This window comes from Leopardus geoffroyi, chromosome E1 (assembly GCF_018350155.1).
Source record: "Leopardus geoffroyi isolate Oge1 chromosome E1, O.geoffroyi_Oge1_pat1.0, whole genome shotgun sequence".
NCBI classification, from domain to species: domain Eukaryota; kingdom Metazoa; phylum Chordata; class Mammalia; order Carnivora; family Felidae; genus Leopardus; species Leopardus geoffroyi.
In genome coordinates, this window is record NC_059330.1 from 60,827,856 (window position 1) to 60,851,846 (window position 23,991).

General features: G+C 59.9%; 1 protein-coding gene and 1 pseudogene across 1 annotated transcript in view; both read right to left on the reverse strand.

Annotated features, from left to right (window-relative positions):
* The window catches only part of SECTM1 (secreted and transmembrane 1), a 38,307-nt gene extending 21,695 nt beyond the window's left edge, over positions 1-16,612 (reverse strand). The window contains exons 1-5 of the mRNA XM_045487251.1: positions 16,438-16,612; positions 13,413-13,504; positions 12,472-12,638; positions 11,130-11,292; positions 3,886-4,057 (exon numbers count right to left, since the gene is read on the reverse strand). Of these exons, the coding sequence (XP_045343207.1) occupies positions 3,886-4,057; positions 11,130-11,292; positions 12,472-12,638; positions 13,413-13,504; positions 16,438-16,612 (769 nt within the window). The remainder of the gene's footprint in view (positions 1-3,885; positions 4,058-11,129; positions 11,293-12,471; positions 12,639-13,412; positions 13,505-16,437) is intronic.
* A 1,896-nt stretch (positions 16,613-18,508) lies between these two features.
* Positions 18,509-21,945, reverse strand: LOC123604174 (annotated as a pseudogene).
* Between the last annotated feature and the right edge of the window lie 2,046 nt (positions 21,946-23,991).

Below are 23,991 nucleotides of genomic sequence, written 5' to 3' on the forward strand. Positions count from 1 at the left end.
ATGCTCTGTCTCCCTCTGTCTCTCAAAAATGAATAAACATTAAAAAAAATGATAAAAAAAGAAAATAAGTAAACACTTTTAAAAAAAGGGCAGTGAGCGGGAGCAGCGGCCACCCTTTATTAGCCCTTGAGCAGAAGGAGGCCCTCCTCCCGGGTCTGTCCCCTGAGGGTCTGGCAGTGCCGGGGACACACAGCCGGGGCCTGTGTGAGCCATGCCCACAGACAAGCGGAGCCCCACAGACAAGCTTTGGAAGCAGGGCCTACTCATTTCTCACGTACAAATGGCTTCGGTGGTTATAAAACTCACTGTGGTAAACGTCTCCCCTTAACTCTTGGAAAACGGGAACAAGGAGGCACGTGTGAGGGTTGCCGTGATGTCAAGCGGCGCAGGTGTTAGCTTGCCCTTCCACTCGAGGGGACTCTGTTCTGTCTTGGACTTTGGCCCGTGGACGCCGCACCAGCTTTCCAAGGCTGGCCGGCCGGCGCCCGGCTCCAGTCAATACAGACCCAGCGGCGGTCGCTGGCCCCTCGCCCGCGCCCGGCGGCTCCCTGCCCGTGTGCGGATCCGGCCTGCGGCCGGTCCCTGTCCTGTGAGCTCACACCTGGGGCGGGCACGCGCTCCAAAGGAGGGACTCTGCCTGGTGGGTGGGAGGGCTCAGAGCTGGGCATCGGCGCAGGAAGACCGCACGAAGGTCAGGGTAACATGCACCCCTCCGTGGAGGGGTTCAGAGGCCACAGGCTCCAGCACCCCCCCAAAGGCCGGTAAAGCACCTGGGACCTAAACTCCTCCTGTCCCCTCCTCTGTGCCCGCCCCACCGCCTCCCATGCACTGCCCCCCGGCCTGGAGGCAGGGCTTGTCCCGAGGCCACCTCCCAAGCCACCCTTCCCTCCCCTCACATCCAGCCCGCCCCCCGGGTCCCTGGGCTCAGCAGAGGCTCCTGGGCGGGGGCTTGTGGCCAACAAGTCCCTGGGGCATGGGACTGTGAGGAGGGGAGGGGAGGAGGGTTCCACTCCATGAGGGGCCCGAGCGTCAGCTGGGGGCTGACAGTCTCTTGTCCCCATGCGATGGGGAGTCTGACGTAAACGTGCACCATGGTGACACACGCATGTATCTTGAAAATCAGTGAGTTTAGGGGCGCCTGGGTGGCGCAGTCGGTTAGGCGTCCGACTTCAGCCAGGTCACGATCTCGCGGTCCGTGAGTTCGAGCCCCGCATCAGGCTCTGGGCTGATGGCTCAGAGCCTGGAGCCTGTTTCCGATTCTGTCTCCCTCTCTCTCTGCCCCTCCCCCGTTCATGCTCTGTCTCTCTCTGTCCCAAAAATGAATAAACGTTGAAAAAAAAATTAAAAAAAAAAAAAAAAAAAAAAGAAAATCAGTGAGTTTGTTCTGGAAGTCGTACAGAAGCCTCACAAAACCGCTCAGATGTGCGATGGCGGGAGCCGGTGTATCTCGTGGCGACTCCTGCTTTGTCCCCCGGAGGTGATGCTCACGGACACGTCCTCCTCGCTGCCTGGAGGCCTTCTGTGTGTACAGACACTCACACGTATCCGATGTGTGTCTGCTTCCCAGTTCTGTACAATCCTGGGATCCCGCCTGAGAAGGGCGCTCGGCCCCTTCCTTCTCCCCTTTCTCCTTCCCTGCCCCGACCCCCCGTGTCTCTGAATCATGCTTCTGCTGCGTTACGGGGTGTGTGTGGTTTCACTTCCTTCGGGTTCCTGGAATTTCTGGTTTCAGTTCTGGTTTCCTACCTAGCCGAGCACGCTGCCACGGCTTGCTCTGAGACTCTCGCTGGGCTGGCTCTGTCTGCTCCCAGCTGGCGACCTCGCTCCAGCTTCCGTCTCCACTCTCGGGGCTCATCCCTCCTTGAACCTCGTTGCGGTTTGGTGCAGGCTCCACTGGTCGATGGCCGTGAACGCCTCGTGTGTCCTCGAGACGCATGTGGATTCCCTGACAGTGCCCCTCGTGCCAAGGCGGTCAGTGGGGAAGCGTCACCTCTTAGGTGCTTGCCGATTTGGACCGGCTTGAGCTGCCCGTCGTTGAGAGGGGTGGGCTGGAGTCCCTCCCTGTGACGGGGCCTGTCCATTTCCCTGTAGGTCTAGCAATCTTGAGTCGTACGTTGGGAAGCCATATTATTAGATGCCTTCAGATCTTAACTTGATATTCTTCCTGGTAAGTTGAGCCCTTCATTGGCGACCCTTTTCACCCTGATCATCGATTTACTTCAGAGTCTGTTTTGTCTGATATCAGTGCAGCGACACCGACTCTCTTTGGTTAGAACATCCCTGGTCTTTTCCGGACTTTTCCTTTCAGCCACTGCGTGTCCACAAGCTTTAGACGCGTCTCTTGGACGCAGACGGAGTCCCCACTTGTATCCGCGCTGCCTCTCCGCCAGCGTGCCCGGCTGCTCTCTCTCCCAGCGCCGCGGCTCTTTGCACCAGCCCTTTCTTTTTTCCTTACCTGAGATTGTTGCTTGCTTCTTTGTTGTTTTCTTGTTCTCCTTGGTATAATTTAATCCAATTCTAATGTATCTTTTTTAGAAAATTTAAAAGTTTTAAGATGTAAGACCATGGGGCGCCTGGGTGGCTCAGTCGGTTAAGCATCCGACTCTTGGTTTCGGCTCAGGTCATGAACTCATGGATCGTGGGTTCGAGCCCTGCACGGGGCCCTGGGCGCTGACAGCTTGGAGCCTGCTTGGGATTCCCTTTCTCCCTCTGTCTCTGCCCCTCCCCTGCTCATGCTCTGTCTGTCTGTCTCTCAAAAATAAATAAACTTTAAAAAATTTTTAAAAATAAAATGTAAGACTAAGTGTAAATTTTTTTTTAATGTTTATTTATTTTTGAGACAGAGAGAGACAGAGCATGAGCAGGGAAGGGGCAGAGAGAGAGGGACACACAGAATGTGAAGCAGGCTCCAGGCTCTGAGCTGTCAGCCCAGAGCCCGACGCGGGGCTCAAACTCACGAACTGTGAGATCATGACCTGAGCCGAAGTCGGATGCTTCACCGACTGAGCCACCCAGGCGCCCCAAGACTAATTGTAAATTTTTTTTAATGTTTATTTTTGAGAGACAGAGAGAAAGGGAGAGCGTGCATGCGTGCACACGCATGTGAGCAGGAGGGGCAGAGAGGATCCAAAGTGGGCTCAGCACTGACAGCAGAGAGCCCCATGCGGGGCTCCAACTCACCAACCGTGAGATCATGACCTGAGCCAAAGCTGGATGCGTAACGGACTGAGCTCCCCAGGTGTGCCTAATTGTAAATTCTTGACTCACCTCTTTCTGCTTCTAGTGGAATCCACGACTCAGCACGTTGTCCTTCCGGAATCTGTTCCTGACACTTCTGGTTATTTTTGTCCTGAGCATGGGATTTTATTGTTCTTGTAGCTTCATTTTAGATTTACATTTTTTAAAAAGTTTGCTTATTGGGGCGCCTGGGTGGTGACAGGCCACCCCACTTGTGCTCGCGTGCTCTCTCTGCCCCTCCCCCAGTCTCTCTCAAAATAAGTAAACTTAAAAAAATGACCTCACGGGTTCTGATTGAGGTTATAAAAAAAAGTTTATTTATTTGGGGGCGGGAGGGGCAGAGAGAGAGGGAGAGAGAATCCCAAGCAGGCTCCATGCTGTCAGCACAGAGCCCAACGTGGGGTTGGATCTCCCGAACCTGAGCTGAAATCAAGGGTCAATGTTCAAGCAGTGAGCCACCCAGGCGACCCCGGAAAGAATCACATTTTAAGTATTGATCCTTCGGAGTGAAGACCAAGATACACTTTTCTCTTTATCTCAGTGCTCCTTTATTTTCTCCACAGCATTACATAATTTGTAGAAGTGGTTCACATTTCTTACTACATTTAGAAGTATTAGTGTTGCTGATTTGGGAATGCGTGCGCACACCGCAGGCCGCCGCCGCCTCACACGTCTGTTTGGCGACAGTGCCCAGAGACTCCTCCTCCCGCGGCCCTCCCGCGAGCCCCTCAGATGCTGCCACGGCCCACGGCGGCACGTGGAACGAGGGCTGCGGGTGTTTGGGGACCCCATCAGCGGCCACGGGTCTGGACGGGAGACCCTGCAGGGCCCCACAGCCGGCCTATCACAGGCACCCCCTCCAGCGGCCGCTGGGCCGCAGTCTGCTGGACCAGGGACGAGATCCTTAATGCCCACGCCCTTTCCCCCGGGGAAGGACCCAGCCGGAACAGAGTCAGGGTGGAGGCTGTGCCTGTTCCCGGAGGAGAAGGGCAGGCTCGCCAGCGTGGGCCTGCCACCCTCAGTGATTTTAAGAATTAAAACTCCCTTTCCCCCTAGTGACGACGAGGTGTTTGTTGTAGAACGTTTACCAAGCGTAAAAAAGCCCCAGATCACCTGTGTTACTGCCCCTAGGGGGAACCTTCTAGTGCTTACGGGTGTAGTGACTCCTCGCCAAGGGTGGAGGCAACAGGGTTGGTGGGCTCTGTCTTCCCTGTGCCCTGAGTGAGTTCCCGGGCCATTTTGTGAGATGCCCGCCAGCGGCTCTGACCATCAGATGCCCTGCAAGGACCCCCCACCCCCCGTTCCACACCCCCCCCCCCACTCTGTGGCCTCCCCCCGCTGTGGGAAGATCCAGTCAACCCTGCTGTTCTCAGGGCACAAAGGACCGCGGTTCCATAGCCTGTCCAGCTACTGCCCCCTGCTCGGCCTCCAGCTGGTCCCCAAATAGCGAGATGCCTCTTGTTCCGGTCCCTCTGAGCTAAGCGTGGGCATCTGGGCCCAGCTGCGCAGGCAGGAGTGAGCACTCGCCCGTCACTCCCGGTGTGACAAGTGGGTTGGGGGACTGCAGGGGGCAGGTGCAGGCCCCTGGGGAAGGCAGGAGGGTGAGTCTGGCCCAGGGTGGCCCGTCCCTGAGCCAGCCTGGCCTCCCCCCTCGCCCTGGCAGGGGGATGGGGGCACTGGACTGAATCCTGCTGCCAGACCCCGGGAGAGCCCTCAGCCGGCCCGGCCAGGGTGCAGGCACTTTGGAGAGGGGCGATCAGACTTACCCCTCAGAACCCTCACCCTGCAAGACTGCGGCCTCTTTGGCAGTGTAACGTCCCTTCTGATGTCCTCAGAATTTGTTGTTTCCTCTCACTGCCCTGTTCCAACAGCCCGGATCCTCCCCAGCTCAGTTGTTTGCTTGGCTTGTGGAAGGCGGGGTGGGGCAGGCTTGTGGAGGGTGGAGCAGGGCCCCCCCCCCCCCCCGGGAGACTAGCCTTAACCCCAACCCCAACCCGGGTTGTCGGGCGGGACCATCCTGTGGGATTAGATCGTGCGGGGATTTCCAAGCCTGCCGCCGGCCCCTGAGTTGGGCCGAGTGCCCCAGACCTATACCCCGTCTTCTCCCTTTGGCTCCCTGCCCCCAATTCCTAGAATTGGCTCCAAGGCACTCCTGGACTCTGCCCGGCCACGGGGGCCTCCTCTGAGTGGCTCAGCCGAGGGGCTTGGCACCCTCCCCTCAGAGGCTCACTCAGCCCTTAAGTGGGGGTGGACGCCACAGAGGGGCCAGAAGGACTCAGCCACCTTGGCCCAATGTGATGGAACCTCAGCTCCAGGACATTTCCAGAACAAAGGGACACCTCTTGGCCCTTCCCCACAGTCCCTTCAACCCCCTCACCGACCCACAACTGGCTTCTCAGGCGGTCCATTCCGCATTTGACTTCCTGCCTCCCCTTGCTGGCCCAGGGTTGGACCAAACAGGCCTGAGGCCACTGGGCTGGAGACTGATGAGATCTTTGTCCAGAGTGGGGAATGCCCCCCAAGGCCAGAGGGCCAGAAGGGACCCTGGGGGAAGGGCTGTGAGCAGAGGGCCTGGGGCAGGAGGCCAAAGAGCCCTGAATGGGGGCAGGTTCAGCCCCGGCCCCTGGGGTGGTCCCCACATCCTGGAGCCTGAGACCTGGGATGGGCTGCCCGGAGGCAGGGAGGCCCACAACTGGAGGGCAGAGCTGACAGAGCAGGTGGGCTGTAGAAACCTGAGGGAGAACATCACTCTAGGCTTGTCATTGCCAGGGGCATGGGTGTGGCATGCGGGGGGGGGGGGGAGGGGGGGTGCGGGGCAGGGCAGTGTGGGGCACAGGGCAGGGGGATTGGGGTGCGGGACAGGGGTCTGTGGGGTGCGTGCTGCAGGGTGTGGGGCACAAGCAAGGGGGTTGGGGCACGGCGCAGGGAAGTTGGGGTGCGGGGCAGGGGGGCAGCTGCCAGCCTGCATGTTGCCTTCAGCAAGGGGCCAACAACCAAGGGTGTTCTGTTCTGACCATGTTCCTGCCCTTCCACAGTACTGTGTACTGTTCTGCACACAGTAGGTGCTCAGTGAATGCTGCTAACCATTCTGTACACAGTAGGTGCTCGGTCAGTACCGCTAATGGGAGATCAGATTTTCAGCCCTTTTCCCATATGGGGGAGGCACACGTGCGCCCCCCCCCCCCCCTCCGCCGCTGCAGCCCCCTCTCCCCGTCTGGAGGCGGCTGCTGATCCAGGGGGAGGTGAGGGACTGTGTGAAATTTCTGGACGCGAGAGACTCCATCTTCTCTTTTGACTGATGAGCTCCCGACCTGGGCCGGACACGGCAATTGTTTCACAAATAGCTGCTCATGAAATGTCAGCACAGCCATTGGCATTGGGATCAGTAGGTTAGCACAGTAAATTACGGTAAGTTAGGACAGTGAATTAGTATATGCCAGCGATAGTTTTTTTCATGTTTATTTACTTGGAGAGAGAGAGAGCACGTCAACAGGGGAGGGAGATAGAGGGGGCGAGAGAGAGAGTCCCAAGCAGGCTCTGTGCCGTGAGTGCAGAGCCTGACAAAATGCTTGTTCCCGTGAACCGTGAGATCGTGACCTGAGCCGGAATCGAGAGTCGGACGCTCAACCCACGGAGCCACCCAGGCGCCCTGCCAGGTATAGTGTTGTTCGTAAGCGCCAATAAAATAACACGATAGTAATCAGAGGTGGCTCCCCCAGTCAGCAACACATTAGCAGTTTTTTTCTCTTTTCTTCATCTAAATCATGTGATTACTGCTTCCCTCTTTTCTTGTAGAAACGCCTTGCTTTCCCCACCGAGCGGCACATTTTTCTGATTACTATGGAACATGTGCTTCCCGAAACCCCCCGCCCCCATGTTCTTACTTAGTTTTGCTTTCGTTTCTCCATGGACAGTGGCGTGCATGTTTTCTGGAGAATTCGGAATCAGGTCCTCTTTATAAAACAAACCGGCCCCAGAATTTGGCGCGTTGCCGTTTGTTGCAGAATCTCGGGCCTTGATGGGTGGGGGTGTGAGCAGTGGCCCCCACCATGTGGGTCCTTGGGGGCAGAGCTCAGGGACCCTCCCTGCGGCCCCAGCAGGTCTCGGAGCGGTGACGGGCCTGCCGCCAGCTTTCAGCCGTTTGGATGCGGTCAACACGGCTGCTTTCTGGATCAGTCTGATCTTTTCAAACTATGTGTGTCTCAGTTTAAATGAGCTTCTTGTAGATGGTGTAGAGCAGATTTTTATTTGTCTGATCTGTTTTTTACCCAGATAAGACATCCTCTGTGTATTCATAAGGAAATTCATTTCGTTACGTGGTTACCTGGATTTTACACTATACTTCTAACAGACTACTATCGACAACGCTTGGAAACTGAACATATCCACTTGACTATGTTCACAACGGGCCCCCTTCGAGTCTGCCATCTGGGCGTCCGGTCCGAGGCAACGAGAGGCCAAACCTCGCAGAACGTTTGGGGGTCCCTGCAACACTGAGCCCCAGTGTCAAAACGTGTGCCTTTCGGGTGGTGTGCAGGCTGATCGGAACTCGTGTCTCCACTTACGCTGAGATAGAGACTTAACGCGCATTTCTCTCCCCTGGGGAGCGCCGGCCGCTTAGTTCCCGTTTTGCTGCTGGACGCCACACCTCGCTGGCCTGGGTGACAGGCTTGGTGAGATTCAGAGGCTAGAGGGGCGGGTGGGTCGGTGGGTCTTTGGTCCTGAGGGAGGGGCCTGGCCAGGGGCCTAGGAGTCGCCTCAAATGAGGGGATCTCCACTCTTGCTCACCCCTGGCTGGCATGCGAGGCGAGGGACGTGGGTCCTGGGGAGGCACCTGTCGGGGGGAGGTCGGTCCTTCTCAGAAGCCAGGCTGGCGGTGGGCAGTGGGAGGGCGTTGGACAGGGTGGCCGGCCAGTGGGGAGCCCACGAGCCCCGAGGCACCTGTGGGAGGCCGGCGGGACCGTGGGAGGGTGATGGGGTGGAGCACGGCCTGTCCTCACCCAGGACCCGCCACTAGCAGTCAGGCCTTCTCTCGCAGCTTCTGAGGGAGCCGAGCCCCAGCGGTTCTGCCCAGAGCACAGACAGAGTCAGCCCGGCCATCTGCTTCCTGCTGTCCCCTCTGTCCCGTGGGCCCATCACACGGCTGCCAACGGCACCCGGCTTTCTGCGAGCTCAGGGCTGGTCTGAGGGATGTCTGTCCGTCGAGATGTCTGTGACCCTCACTCCTCAAATCACAAGGGGTTGGAAACATCTGTGCTTGTTCTGCACAAGGGTGCAAGCGTTGGGCGTGAGGCCGAGGGCCGAGACGGGGGCCAGGTCGTCGGGGGAGGCCCCTGCCGGCCCAGGCAGGCCTCCAGGTGGCTGCCATCTGGGGAGGCGATCCCACTTTGCACGTGGCCCCTTGTTGGCAGGTCTGAGTCTGCACGCTCGGGATGGGCCCGGGGGCCAGCTGGCACTGGCCAGACCCACGTCACGGGGGGACAAAGGCCGTGGTGGCCTCCACTGGCTGCCAGTGTGCTCTGCCTTGGGAAAAGTGTACCCAAAGGACAGACGTAACCGGCAAGTGGCAGAATCCTGGCGGCGGCCGGCCTCCGTGTGATGGCCGGGGTGGGGTTCTGTGTTCGTACCCCAGACAAACCGGCTGGAGACAGGGGCTTCTGCTCAGAGGAGGGAAACACAGTCACAGCCTCTGCAGGGGGACCTCACTCCTCACTCGGGGCCGGGCTGACCGAGGCCCCTCCGTCCGGTGATGGCACGCTCTCTACCGCGGCTCCCACAGCTGCCGTGGACAGCCCACACGTGGGCTCATCTGCCTCGGCCGCAAGGCCCCATCACTGACGCCGGGTCGCGGTCACCTGTCTGGTAGGGCAGGCCCGTGGACCGCGGAGTGCGGGGAGCACGCTGCCTCCTTCCAGCCCAGATCCCGACAGACACTTCATGCTCCTAACAGGCTCTCTCTTCTGCTGCTTAATCTTTGCCGGGACAGCTTTGGGGACCTGCGGGCAGCTCCCAATCGTCAGTCCCCACGTGGGCTGGCCGGCTGGAGCCCCCGGACGCTGCTGGTCCTCACCTTGGACTTCCAGCAGCTCGCCTCCCGGGGATTGTGCCACCGCCCGGCTCAGCCGGCCCCGTGGCCAGGGGAGGCCCTGCAGGCCGGGCAGTTCCCTGGTCGCCGAGGAGCGGGAGGAAGGACATCCCGCACAGGAATGCTATCTCTGCTTTCGAGGGAAAGGAGGAGCGTCCCTCCCCGCCAGCGGCGCACTGACCCCCACCCGCGGCCAGCCCTGTTCTTCTCCACAAACAACCCTTCCCCGTTTCCTCCCGAGACTTGACAGAGCGGCCCTTCCCTCTCTCTCCAGACTCGCCAGCAGTCCCGGATGGCAATTCTCTGCTGTTCTCGAATAAACTCATTTCGCTGGTAAAATGAGTGGCTATTGTACTTTTCAGGTTGACAACCCCCCTCAGGAAAGGACGCCTTTCCCTTCCCAAGACCACCGACTTCTCCTGCCTCCCTGTGTCACACCCGTCCCTCCTGACTGTCCCGGCGTGATGGGGGACCCGGCCCATCTTCCCGTGGCCTTTGGAGGCCTCACGGGCCCTGGGCCATCTGCGTAGGTTACTTAGGGGCCAAAGGAGAGACTTTTATTCTTTTCAGAATGGGGCTTGGACCAGAGATGCAGCCATCCGGGTAGGCAGATAGTGAAAAGAATACGGTCAAGTTCTCTTATCACATTCTTCCGGATCCTCTCAGACTTCCTGAATTTACACAAATAAAATCAAAGAGAAATGCGCTCTGTCCACTCCCACCCTCGGTGTTTACAAAGGCAGGGGTGAGCTCTGTCCCTGGTTCCCCCGGAGAGACCTCTGCAGCTAGGGCCATGAGTGCCCACCTTTGTCACCCCCAGCCGCCTGTTCCTGGGTTTCCAGGCCGTGAGTGCAACCCACTGCCTCCCCCAAGGGGCGTGCTGGGTGGTGACAGGCTTGTCCTCCCCCCTTCCCCTTGCACCTTGAGACTGGCTTCACCAGTTCCTCCCCTGATGCCCTCTGTGCCCCCGTCTCTCCCTCTCAGCTCCGGTTCTGTGCCTTACCTACCTCGTTCCCTTGAGCTGCCGCCTGTCCCCTCCCCGGGCTCTCGCCACGTGGGGCTGTCACGGGCCCTATCACACGGCGTCATGTGTCCAAATGACAGCACCGGGCGAAGTTCCGAACGGTTAGCTTTCCCACGTCAGCCTGTAGCTGTTTGTCCCCGTGAAGTCTCATTGGCATGAGGTCAAACAGCCACGTGGGCCATTCCTTTGAGCCACGGCCCACATCAGTCTTCAGGGTGCAGCTTTGCCGGGGAAGAGCCGCCCAGCTGGGCCCCAGCATCCGCGTTCCCCGAGTGGATGCTTCTGGGCCACCGCATTCCTAGACCCCTTGCATGAAGGTGGGCCCCAAAGATACCCAGTGTCCTGAAATAGTGAAATTCAAGTCCATGCCTAAGAGAGTTTTTCGTAAGATTAGAAAAACCGCTTCTAAAATTCATATGAAAGAGCAAAGCGTCAGGAGCGGCCAAGAGGCCTGAAGAGCAAAAAGGTGGGCTTGACCCTCCGGGGCCCACAGAGCTTCCCCGCTGCCCGGCCCCCAGGCCTGATTGTGACGTGGCGCAGGCCCCTCTCAGGCAAAGTTGGCGGCTTGGAGGTGACCTCGGACCACAGCCGGGCACGGTGACGTCTGGTTCTGGGCGAAGCTCTCTGACCTCTGCACACCTGGGCTGCGTGGGTGTGCCCGAGTGTGCGCTCTGAGTGTGGGGAGGGAGTGTGGGGGTGGATGTGAGGCCCCTGGGGAGGCACATCCGTCCTCTGATGGGACGTGGAAGGGGGGGAGCATCACCAGGGGACAAGCCTGCTGACCGAGGATGACGCCGACTCAGAGAAGACGGCGGCGAGGGCCGGGGGTGGGCCGCTCCTCAGACCCTCGTCCAGACCTGCTGCTGGCGAGCGAGGGGCGGCCCGAGCCGATGGCCGGCTGGTCCCAAGGAGGCAGGCGGCTGCCTGCCCAGCCAGGCCATGCACCCTGGAGAGCACGGCACACGCGGGCCCTCGGAGGCCCCGGGGTACCGCCCGCTCAGCCCCACCGTGCACTCCCACGCACACGCGTGTGCACTCCCACGTGCACATTCACAAACGTGGGCTCACCGTGGACACCCCCGCGTGCACACACGGGAGCTCCCGGGCGATCGCTGCTTTCCCGGCGCTAAACTGGAAATAAGACTCTGTGACAGGTTTAGGTGTACAAATTGTCAGAATAACTTTTATTTTTTAAATTAGCCATCGGGGCGCCTGGGCGTCTCAGTCGGTTGAGCGTCTGACTCCTGATTTCGGCTCTGGTCAGTATCCCAGGGTCGTGAGATCCAGCCCGTGTGGGGCTCTGCCCTGGGTGCGGAGCCTGCTTGGGATTTTCTCTCCCTCTCTCTCTGCCTCCCCTGCTCCCGCTCTCTCTCAGAATAAAGAAACACGTCACACTGTTTTCCTTTCATCAGAACAGCGCCCTCTGACTTTCCGATTTCGTGTTTCCTCACGCCGTCCTATTCCCACCGTGGGAACCGGGGTCTGGGCTTCTGGTTTATGTCTGGGGCTCAGTGGCTGGAGGGATGGGTACTAGGTCCTGAGGCCCGAGGCCTCCCACCAGGGACGAGCCGGAGACGTGGGCAGTCAGGGTGAGGGCCCCTCCGCAAGCGACTGGAGATCCCGGGGGCCGGCCCGTGCCGCCCTGGCCACCACCCTGGCACCTCAGCCTGCTCGCCTGAACCCACATCTGGTGCACATTGTCCGGCAGCAAACCCACGGTTCTAGTCTTCAAAAAATATATACCTTACGAGCCAGCTTACGTACAAGTGAATAACTGTCAATGTTCTTCCTTGTATTCAGAAACACGGCCTTGAGTCGGAACTGAGTAGTTAATAGTCAACCAGGCGCGGCGCCAAGCAAACCTTCCACCTAAACCACGATGGGTCCTCGGGACTCTGGGCCGATCCCTCCGTGTGTCATCGGCAGCGCGCCTGGGAGACTCGGAGCGTCCACGCTGCACCCGAGACACAAAGGTTCCGGGAGACACCTGCCTTCGGTGCCACTGGACGTGACGGAGCGCGTCGCACTCATCACCTTCCTGTTCACGGAAGAAAGTGGCTGTAAGATAGCGTCCACCGTTCTGAAGTGTGCGTGTTTAGGCCAGCGTGGACGGGGCTCCGGTCACCGCCGCCGGGGCCCGTTCTGTGGCCCTGCTCCCCGGCGCCCTTCCATCTCCCTAAACCGCACGGCAGACTGCTTGGCCTTGGCTGGTCCATTTCGCCGGGGCCCGTGGGTCCCTGACCCCCGATTTCTCCTCGGCCCCTCCCCCCACACGTTCTTCTCCAGGCTCTGCTGGAGGCGGAAGAAACGTTCGGTGAGGAAAGGCCAGGGGGCGGAGGCCTCGAACGTGCAGGCTGCTGGGAATGTGAGATGGTGCGGCCGCTGAGGCCGGCGGCACGGCGGCTCCTCTGAAGGTGACGCGTGGGGTCACCACGTGTGTGACCCACGACCCACCCTGGGGACACACCCGAGCAAACCGGAAACAGACACGCAAACAAAACCTACAGGAAGGCTCGCGGTGGCTTCCTTCATTATTCCACCAAGAGGTGGAAAACCGAAATGTGTACCAGCTGACGCGTGGATGAACAACGTGGTCGTCCGCACAATGGACTGTCGTCCGCCCCAAACAGGAGTGACACTGACACAGGCTTCGGCGTGGATGAAGCACGTGGCCTTGTGCTGAGTGAACGGAGCCCACAAAGGCCACACAGGTGGGTTCCATGAAATGCCCAGAACAGGCAAATCCACAGAGAAAGAAGGGAGAGTCGTGGTCGAGGGGGAGCAGGTGGGGGAGATCCCGACGCCACAGGGTCCCCTTCGGGCGACGAAGGGCCCGCAACCAGACAGGAGTGATGGCGCAGTACCACGGATGCACTAACCGCCCCAGGACCGTGCAGGTAAAGACAGCCTGTCGGGCTGAGTGTGCAGCTGCCCTTGGCTTTGACCTTCGGCAGGGTCCACGCTCCCATCCCCTGTGCAGGCGCCAGGTGGCGCGAAGGGCGATCCCTCTGTCCCTGGCTGGAGTCACGGCCACGCACCCTCCCGTGTCCGCGGGATCCAACCTACGTCCTCCAGGCCCGCCGGGGAGATTCCAGGTGACACGGAGCGGTTCCCTGTGATGGTGGGGCCGAGACCACACCGTCCTCGCCCTGGGGCAGCTGGGGGGCAAGGCAGAGGTCTTAGAGAGGCTGGTGTCCCCGACAGAGCTCCTGCTGTGGAAAAGTTCAAACTCAAACACGAAAGCCGAGTGGAACAGCCACCCTGAATCCGCCCCTCGCCCTCCCCACCCCTGGCCTCTTCCCCATCCACCCTGCCGCCCTTTGGAAGCACGGTCCGGGCCCAGGCTGCGGGCCAGCTGGTTTCAGTCAGTGAGTGACTTCATCACCGCTCCCCCTCCACACGCCTGGCCCTCCCCTGTTGCTTCATCGATTCGCACACAGCTTGGATTTGGCGTTAACGGCATTTCTCTGGCGAGTTTTCCTGATTACAAAACCGTTAGAACCGGCTGACATCTAGACCCGTCTGGCGGTCCCCCACACCACAACACAAGGATCGGCAGTTGCTACGGACGGGACACGGGTCTCCCAAAGGTGCTGAGGGTCAGACTTCTGGAGTCCTGCTCTTCAAATGGGAACACAGGCTACGGCTTTACGCAAGGGCCCATGGGGCGTCTGTCACGTGGCACATCACCTCCTCCCCGGGAGGCCCTGCCCTGGCCGCAGGGTCAGCGCGTCACTTTCCCACATTACCTGGCATTTCTGAAGGGCCTGGATGTTAAGGAGTCGGTGTTTTAAGCTGTGCCTGATGACCCTGGGGTCAAACCCTCTCATGGTGACGTGAGCACCACCCACTTCTCGGGGCCTCTCTCCAGTTCGCCAGGACAGACCACGGCTTTCTGAATGAGAAGCCCAGAGCTTGTCAACTTCAGGCCCAAACAGCTGCGTGTGAGGTTCCGCAGACAAGGGCGACCTTCGGCTGGGGACGCAGGGCCCTGGGCTCTGACACGATACCTTGCATCTGTCCAGTTCCCTGGGGCTGGGCCAGCTGGGGGACCACAGCAGGTAGCCTGGCTGAGGCCTGCGACCCTTGAGTGGGGGGCACTGGCCTGTCTTGGGGTGAACGTGTGTCTGAATGTACCTGGGTGTCATCCAGGGTGAGCCCTGGACGAGCTCGACCATCCCTGAGGCTTTGTGACAACGACCAGCTCGGGTGGCTGGGCAGGCAGCGTCACCTGCGCACGGGACCACAGGGGGTGTTGCGGGAGCCCACGCTGACAGTCACCTGCTATTGATCGGCCAGAGTCCCAGTCGCCACGGGAAGAGTGAAACAAGAGTAGCCTTGGCCAACGTCCATGACGGCTCAGGGGTCGGGGCCGTGTCACCCTGGGCCACCACGTTGGCCATCTTCTGTGCTTCTCCGGGGCTTGGCCCAGCTTGGACTGTGCAAAGGATGAGAACACTATGGCTGTTCCGTTGCCTGTTCCCATGGTAGTTTCAAGTTCATTTCAGAAGCCATGGAAAACATGGAGGAGCTGAAGGTGTCAATGTCCCGTGTCACCCACGCCCAAAGGTGGCCTTTGCCAGCATCTGGGTCTCAGCCCTCTAACTCTGTGTCCCAGTCTCTAAGGCCAGGCCCTCTCCACCCACGATCCTGTGATCATTAGTTGGCTCTTCTGTTTACTTCAATTCACCAGACTTGGCCTGGGGGGAGGGGACCCAGAAACCAAGGCACCGGCTCCAACCCTCAGACACTGCACACCCACTCTTTTACACACAAACACGTGCACACTCACAAGCGTATGGTCTCCGTGCACACTCACGCCCACGCCACACGTTCTTGCCCATAACTGCGTGCACTCACGTGCTCACAAGTGCACACTCATGGCAGGACTGGGGCAGGAGGCAGAGCCAGACTGGGGGAGGAAGGACTGGGGCAGGAGGCAGAGCCGGACCAGATGTGCCTCCTGTCCCACCTTGGGCCCCGAGAGCCGTCGGGACCCCACGGAAACTGTCCTGACTGCACGGATCAAAGGACAGAGGCCAGGACAGACTGCAGAGACGAGTGCTCCAGCAAGTTTCAGAGGACAGGCAGTTGGCGCAGATTCTTCCTGGAGCCACGGGGTACTGGGCCCGACCTGGGCCGGAGCATGCGGCTGGCGCTCCTTTGCAGGAGGCAGTTGGTTCAGGAAAGCCACCCAGCCTGAAATGACCACCAGGGGGAGCCATTGGCACGGTAAATCAGCCACATCCAGGGCCGGGAAATCTGCGCTGCCTGGGATCCCCAGGCCACGTCACTGGGGCAGGTCACGTGCACCTGCCTCTGTGGGCCCGGCGGTATCCCCTGATGATGCCCCTGGCAGGTCCAGCTGCGGGGTCCACGGTGGCCGCAAGGGATTGACCTGAGGGCCTCCCACATGGGTTTGGTGGCCTTGACTCCGGGAGCAGGGGGGTTGGCCACCTGTGCACAGGGTCCTCCCCAGGAGGAGCTGAGAGGGTCGGAACCTTCTAGCAACGCTCTCTGCAGGCTGGTCCTGCTCTTGCTTCAACACGAATGGATTGAACTGAAGTAAATATTTAAAACTGTCTGTAATCAAAAAGATTGTTACTGGTTCAGCACAGAAGACAGACGGTGATGGGCTGGCTTCCTGGAGGCCAGTCGGCCAGAGGCTGGGGGAGGCCAGTCCCACACCACTCGGATTCACCCGGAATCCTAATCCTCGATGCGTGTACTAACCACCCCTCCCAGAGCAGAGCGACCGTGAGCTGGCCGTGTGTTGCTGCCTCTGCCTGCCGGAATCTTCCAGCTGGGGAGCCTACAGCCCCAGTTCCAAAGGCACCCAGAAGTCTCTGGAAAGAGCTGGCACAGAAACCAGGTGGAGTGCTGTGGGACCAGTGGAGGTGGGGGGACCCTCCCAGCACCCCCGGGACTCACTGGGCTTGGAGGTGATGACCTTGAGGTTTGTGCCACCCGCAGGTGCAGAAAGCTGAGGGTGTCAAAAATGTCCAAGCCTCTTCTGTCCCCACACTGGCCCCGCAGTGCACATCTTTCTCTTCCTTTCACAAAACTACTCAGCCCGCGGCCCCCTGCCCACCTCCGCGGCATCGAGTATTCCAGGCGCCCCCGAGAGAAGAGGTGCACCCGCGGTCGCCCCCACCCCAGGTGCCGAGGCGGGTGTTCCTCAGGACGAACTCGGCGGGGAGGTGGTCTGAGACCAGCATCTCTGTGGGCAGGACGCGGCCTCTGGCCGGTGAGGTGACAATGGGCATTTTCACATGTACAGACCACAGCCGCTTACCGCCTGAAAGAGAAAAGCCAGTGTTGCTGCACTCCAGGAAACAAACCCAGTCTGCTGTACAGAAGATTCTAGAAACACGATGCTCGGCGAACCCAGGTTGTCCATGTGCCTGTGGGGCCCGGAACTGGCCTCCCTCTGGCTGAGGCGCATGAGGGGCGTCCTGATCCCCACAGACCCCGCCCTGGTCACCGGCTTGGGGGCTGCGTTTCCCAGGTCTGAGCCTCCTGACCGGCCTGCCGCTCAGGCCCGTCCCCAGCAGACACCACCCCAGCCCCGCCCTGCCCACGGGCTGCTGGGAGCTGTGTCAAGACCCTTCCCCAAGCGAGGTTGCTGCTGCCTCCACAGGGTGGCCTCTGCCCCTGCCGTGGTCCCCAGCTGCCTGGAAACTCGCAGACGTGTTCAGCTCACCACAAGGACTTGCATATGGTACCGAGACCCCTGGGTCTTCAGCGGAGGGGCCCTGCGACCCCAGCGCGCATTCGGCCCTTTCTTGCTCCAGGACTGTTTCCTGCACTCACCGACGAGTCCTCTGGGAGAACTCATGGGCTCTGGATGCAGGGGGGGACACATGGCCATGAGGGAAAAGAGGGGACGCTGGGCCTGCCCAGGGGAGATGGTAGGGCCCCCTTCACCTAGACCCCACCCCAGAAGGACTAAGGACAGTGCTGGCCACAGGGGCGTCAGTGCCCGGGCCCTCCCCTTCCCGCCCGCCCCACGCCTGTTCCCCGTACTCGGCACTAACTCACAGACACCACACTGTAGAAGAAACTTTTAAACAAAAAATTCTGAATATCCCCAGAAAACAGAATAGAACAATACCCGCCAGATAGCGAGCGCCCTCTGTGGGTTGGGCTACTGATCATGTTCATTCCCCTTGAATTTGCCTATCTGGGTTCTAAATTGTGGGCAATGAATATGCATTATTTTGAAATAAGCAAACAACATTGGAAGGCCTTTCCGGAAGGGCAGGCGCTAAGTGCATTATGACCCCGGCTGTGATTACAGTGTCTGCGGGGGCTCTGGTCTCAACAGCACTGCTGACACCTGACACGTCCACCCTGCAGCTGCCTGGCCCTTTGCAAGGACAGGGGCCACCGATGGGTCCGGATCTCAGCAGGTGGGCCGAGCAAATAAGACCAGGAGGGTGGGCTGGACGTGACTGCGGTAGGAGACTGGTCCCATGGACACGGTCTACTTTCGGGAGGCCCCACCTCCTTTGGCAGGTCGGACACGCCTCCCTCACAGCCTTCTCCATCGCCGCATCTTTCTTCATCCGTCTCCGTCCCTGGAGTGAAGCCCCACCCCTTGGAGCTCTGTTTTGTGTGCTGACATATCCCGATGCCCGGAGCACTGTAGGTGCTCATTAAATGTTTAGCGATTGACGGTTTCCAGCACCAGTCACAGAAGGGTCATCACGCGATGTGAAGCGTCACAATTTACTGACATTCTATACACCCAAAGGGCAGTGTGGCGTGAGCCCATGTCACATCGGACATTGGTGTTAGTGTGAATGTGAGGGGGATGTATGTTAGGTCCCAAGTCCCATAAACCATGCCTGGGATTTCGACTGGATGCTTATTGGGTTATTAGGGCGTCTGGCAGTGGTGGGGGTGGGGGCCACACACTGCCGGCATGGCTTCCCACTCTTGCTCAGACACAGTCTCTGGCCCAGTCCTGCATCCTTCTCAGGAGTTAAAATAGGAAGTCCCAGAGGGGTCACCCTCCGGCTTCCCATCGTCACTAAGGAGGAAGATGGAGACTTCACCTGTGACTAGAGAAGTGGTGTGGCCAGGATTGATCTGTCCCAGAGAAGGAGACGACAAGGCGAAAAACAGGGGCTTTCTGAGGAAGAGCTCAGGACAAGAGCTTGATGCAAAACTCTTCTGACTTTAGTTAACAAACGACACACAAAGAAATGGGTACTAAACGGTGAAACCGCGCAGAATAGCCAACATCCGAAACCAGGCCTCTCCCAGCGCACACCAGCGTCCCCACTGCCGCGACAGGGTCTCCTGGAGCCCCAGAGACCGTCCGGGCGGAGGCAAGCACACATCCCTGTCGCCCCCACCTCCGCATGCTCCGGGGCGCACGTGTCCCACTCGACACACCCCTGCGTGTGGCCAAGGGCGGGGCCGGGGTCCAGACGCGCACCCTGCACCCCACTTCACAAGCTGCGCGGCAGCGACCGTTCGCGAAGCGCGTCGCCCAGGGCGTCGCGCTCCCGGCTCCGTGGCATTTGGCGGAGGAGAACCTCTCTCCCGCTTACGGGCTTTTGGGTCCCTTCCACGGAGGCAGAGACGGTCCCGATCCTCAGTCCCGACGCAGCTCCCCATTCTTCGTCCCCAGGCACCGGCCCCCCTATTCTTGGCCGGTGGCTCCCCCGGCTGTCGTGGGGAGGGGGCAGCCAGGACGACGGTGGCCACTTGGGCCTCGGGCCCTCAGTTGTGGGGCCCTCGGCCGAAGGGCTGGAAGCGGGCCAGCTCCCCCAGGGCCGAGGCTCCCACGGCAGCCAGGCTCCCCCCACTGGGCCCGCTGCTCCCGGGCTCGGTGGTGCCGGGATCCCACCCGTGGGAGGAGGAGGCCGGGGGCGATGCCTCCCCCGCCCCCGCCTTGGCCCAGGGGGAAGAAGAGAGGATGGCGAGTCCCCTCTTCGGCAGGGCTGTGTCCGCAGGGACCAGCTCCTCGTCCTGCCCCGGAGGAGAGGACTCCAGAACGCGCAGCTTCCACCGGGGCAGGTCCTGCTTCTGGGGCGCGTCTTGGAGTCCCACCACCCACACCTCATCGGGCTCCAGCAGCACTTTCCAGGACTTTCCAGGACTTTCCGCGGGACCCACCCCGGCGTCGTCTTCCGGAGGTAGACGGCATCGCAGCAGCCCGCCACGGAGAGGCGCTGCGGGTCCCTTAACCAGGCCTCGGCCTCGGCCTCGGCCTCGGCGGGGTCCACGGCCCGCGTGGTGCCCAGCTCCAACACCGTGGGCTCCCCCGGGGGCAGGTCCACTCTGAGAAACCCCTGCCGCGGAGGAGGGGGCCCCCCGAGCCTCCAGGGGAGGCTCTGGGGCCAGTCCGCGTCCTCACGGCCAGGGCCCGGGGTGCTGCGTCCCGAGGCTCCAGCTCGGTGGGCGCGAAGTGGTGGCCCGGGCCCTCCTCCTCCGACCCCCACTCCACAGACCCCTCCTGGGCGGGGTGACCCTGGCCCTGCCCCCAGCTCAGCCCCAGCCCCGGGCCCCAGCCCTGCTCAGGCCCCGCCCCGGTGGGGTCCAGCGGCTCAGGGTCCCAGTCTCCCTCCTCCCAGGCTTCCGACTCCGGCGAGTCTCTGAGCTCCAGGAAGGCAGCCTTGAAGCAAGCGAAGCAAATGCCCAGCTGGTCGCCGTGTCGAAGCCGATACATCCGGGACGCGCGGAGGCAGGACACGCCCTCGGCCCCGTACCGCACGCCGACCGAGGGGGGGGGGCACATGGCCACGCTGCCTGCCTCCTACCGGGGTGGGCAGCGAGGGTGGGACGCGCCGGGCACTTCAGGTGGCCTGGCCCACAGGTGGGGGGGAGGGGCGGGAGGAGGGGGAGGGGGAGGAGGAGGAGGAGGAGGAGGAGGAGGAAGGCGAGGGTCAGGAGGGGGAGAGAAAGAAAGGGGCTTCTTGTGCAGGTATTTGGGGAGGGGTGGGGGTGGGCGAGCTGGGTCCCAGTTCCCCAGAGACCCGCGGAGGTTGGGCAGGTTGGACTTCCGGAAAATTCTTCAGCTCGGGCGATGGCTCTATTCTCTGGGAAGCTGCAAAGGGAGAGAGAGCAAGTGAGGCCGGGTGCCCCTTGCAGGCCGGCGGGAGGGCCACGGGGGGAGCCGGGGCAGGGGGCCGATGGGTCGAGACCTGGCCCTTTCAGCTCTGCCCGGCTCAGTGCAGCTGCTCCCAAGGCCCCTCCCCCACAGCCCCCCGACCCGGTCAGCCTTGCCCGGCAGCACCTGAGAGGACCTCAGGGAGACCGAGGGGATCCGATGGGACCCGAGGGAAACTGCCAGAAGCTGATGAAACCCAGAGCACCTGGTGGGAGCTGAGGGAAACTGAGGGAACATGGGGGGACCCGAGGGAAAGTGCCTGATGCTGAGGCCACCTGCCCGGAAGCTGAGGGAAACCTACGGAAGCTGAGGGAACCTGACAGAATCTGAGAAAACCCGAGGGATCCTGATGGGATCTGAGGGAAGCTGAGGGAACTTTGGGGAACCTGAGGGAAACTGCTAGAAGCTGAGGGAACCTGAGGGGATCTGACAGATTTGAGAGAATCTAATGGGATTTGAAAGAAGATGAGAGAACCTGACAGAACCTGATGGAATCTGAGGAAACCTGACAGAAGCTGAGAGAATCCGATGGGGTTTGACAGAATCTGAGAAAACCTAAGACAGAACCTGATGGAAACTGCCAGATGCTGAGGGAACATGGGGGAACCTGAGGGAAACTTCTGGAAGCTGGGGAAACCTGATGGGATCTGAGGAAACCTGAAAGAACCTGAGAAAGCCCAAGAGAAACGGACAGAACCCGATGGAAACTGCCAGATGCTGAGGGAACCTGCCTGGAAGCTGAGGGAAACCGATGGAAACCGATGGAAGCTGAGAGAACCTGACAGAACCTGAGGGAAAGTGGTGGGATCTGAGGGAAACTGACAGAAACTGATGGATCCTGATGGAAGCTGAGGGAACGTGGGGGAACCTGAGGGAAACTGCCGGAAGCTGACAGAACCTGATGGATCCTGATGGACGCTGAGGGAAACTAACAGAATCTGAACGAACCTGAGGGAACCTGATAGGAGCTGAAAGAATCTGATGGAACCTGATGGAAACTCAGGGAACCACCCCCAGCCACCTCAGCCTCTCACCCCACCCCACCCCGTGGGCCCGTGTCCCCTGGACCCTCTCCTCGGCCCGAGGGGCTCTCACCCTGCCTGGCACCTCCCTCCTACGGGCACCCCGCCCCCCCAGAAAGGAGGGGAGGCAGTGCACCCGGGAGTATAAAGGGCCCTTTCCCATGATGCCCTGGGCTCATCTGCATATCTCCCATGAGCCTCGGCCCACCAGCGACTGAAACTGGGGAGTCACCCACCTCCCTCCCAGGAGCCCCGTGCGGCCCCCCAGGCGGGGCAGGCTGTCCCCCTCTGGCCTCCCCAGCACCGCCGGGCCTCCGTGTGTGTGTGTGTGTGTGTGTGTGTGTACGTGTGTGTGCTCTGGCCCATAGAACTCTTCTCGTTGTCCTTTCCGTCTGAGGGTTTCTGGAACTGGGCAGGTGGATGCTTTTCCGATGGCCTTTGTCCCTTCGTGGGTGACCTGCCGGCCCCGGGTCCTGTCCTGTGGTTTTTTTCTAGTTGTCTCTTGATTAAAGGTTTTTTATGAATTCCAGAAAATGTTCAATTCTCAATTATTTACATTTGAAACACATTTCCCACTTTTGTGCTTTATCTCCCTTTGTTTAGACTCTGTGGATGAGGTCGAATGTGTCAATCTCTTCCTCGAGAAAAGATCTTTTTTAAAAAAATTTATTATTATTATTATTTAATGTTTATTTATTTTTGAGAGAGAGAGAGGGAGACACAGAATGAGAAGCAGGCTCCAGGCTCTGAGCCGTCAGCACAGAACCCGACGCGGGGCTCGAACTCATGAACCATGAGATCATAACCTGAGCTGAAGTGGGACATATAACCGCCTGAGCCCCCCAGGCGCCCTCTACCTTTTTGGTCAGAATCTTTAGTTCAGCAGACCATAATGTCAGTCTCTTACATTTTCACCTTATTCTTTCACTTTTTTGCTTGTGTCCTTTGCTTCATAACTTTTGATTTAAATGTCTTTCGTAAAAAACGTAACGCAAGAGTATAGATACATGGCTGTTTAAATAATTTACCAAATAATCAGGTCATTCAGCCCTCCCTTGCAAACTTCCAACCAGTGTGTCCAACTGCTCCTGGCACGTCCCCCAGGACATCTGATGAGTGTCCCTGATGAGCACATCCGCAGCTGGGCCTGGCGGGGCAGGACCTGGAGGAGAAGACACAAGCTGCTTCTGTCATTCGGTGACAGCAAAGTTCCTTGGATCAGGGTGTCCCCAATTTTGCTGCAAGTCAAATTGTCTCGGATGTTTGAGAAGTCCCCGTGTGCATGCCACACCATGTGGTGGACCCGCAGGGGGACCCCCGGTCAGTCATGCCCTCCCGGTGATTGAGGGTGGAAACTGTGACCTGTTTCTTACCAATAGAAGGGACAGAGTTGACGGATGTCACCCCCTCGATTGCGTTATCTTACATGCACGTACATGATCGTACACGCGTACGTATTACGCATGATTAGGTTATGTGATTGCATCATATGCACACATTGTATACACACGTACACTATCATATATTGATATTTATACTTACACACCTCATGTATGCGTGCGCACACGTGACCGCACACGTGCACGTACGTGTGCCCCAAATCGACTTGTTCCTGCTCTCCCCTCTGACGGAGGGGGCAACGGCCATGCTGTACTGTGGGTGGGGGTTGGAGCCTTTGGTCAGTGGGAGGGGCAGGCGGCTGCCTCGGGAGAGTGGGTGGGGGGACCCGCCACGGCCTGCAGGGATGCAGCGTCCCCCTTTCCGGGCCCTCCCAGGCTGGCGCGCTAATGAACCAAAGCGGCCCTCCCGGCGAATCCTCCCCTGTCTGCTAAGCTAGCAAGGCGTCAGCGCCCTGGCGTCGCTTCTGCTGCTGAGACACGCCTTTATCGACGCCTCTGTCACGATGTGTGATCCCTTTGTTCCCTAGCTCCCCTCCCGGCCAATAATCCAGAGCGTATGACGGAGCCTGACTCAGGTCTCTATTTGACACAGAGAGAAGAAACTCAGGGCACAAAATGAAACAATTTGGGGAGACATTTTTCCGTTTCCCTTCTCAGTACCCAGGGTTATCAAGCTTCTGCTCCGCCAGGGACATCTTTGTGGCCGAGGCCATGCCTCCAGCCCTCCCCCGCAGCCCTGCTCCCCTCCAGCAGATGAGCAGTGCTGAGGACTGGGGGGCCGTGCCTGCAAGCGCGGCCCTGTGCCCCCGCTGTGAGGACCGGCAGACCGGGCATCTGAACCCTGGCGGCTTGGAACCACCACCCACGCGTCTAGCCCCTCTTGGCTACCTCACACTGGGTCTCCCTTGGAATGCGGACCCTCCAGGGCAGCGCTGGGTCCCACCCTCCACACTTCCAGACCCAGGGGCTGACGCTGGGTAGACGTCCCCACCTCCTTCCCCGGGTCTGCTGCCGCCCAAAGCCCTTTGGGAGAAGACTCGACAGCCCCTGGAATCTCCCTCAAGTTCCTTCATGTCAAGCCTCGGGAGTGCATGGTGCTC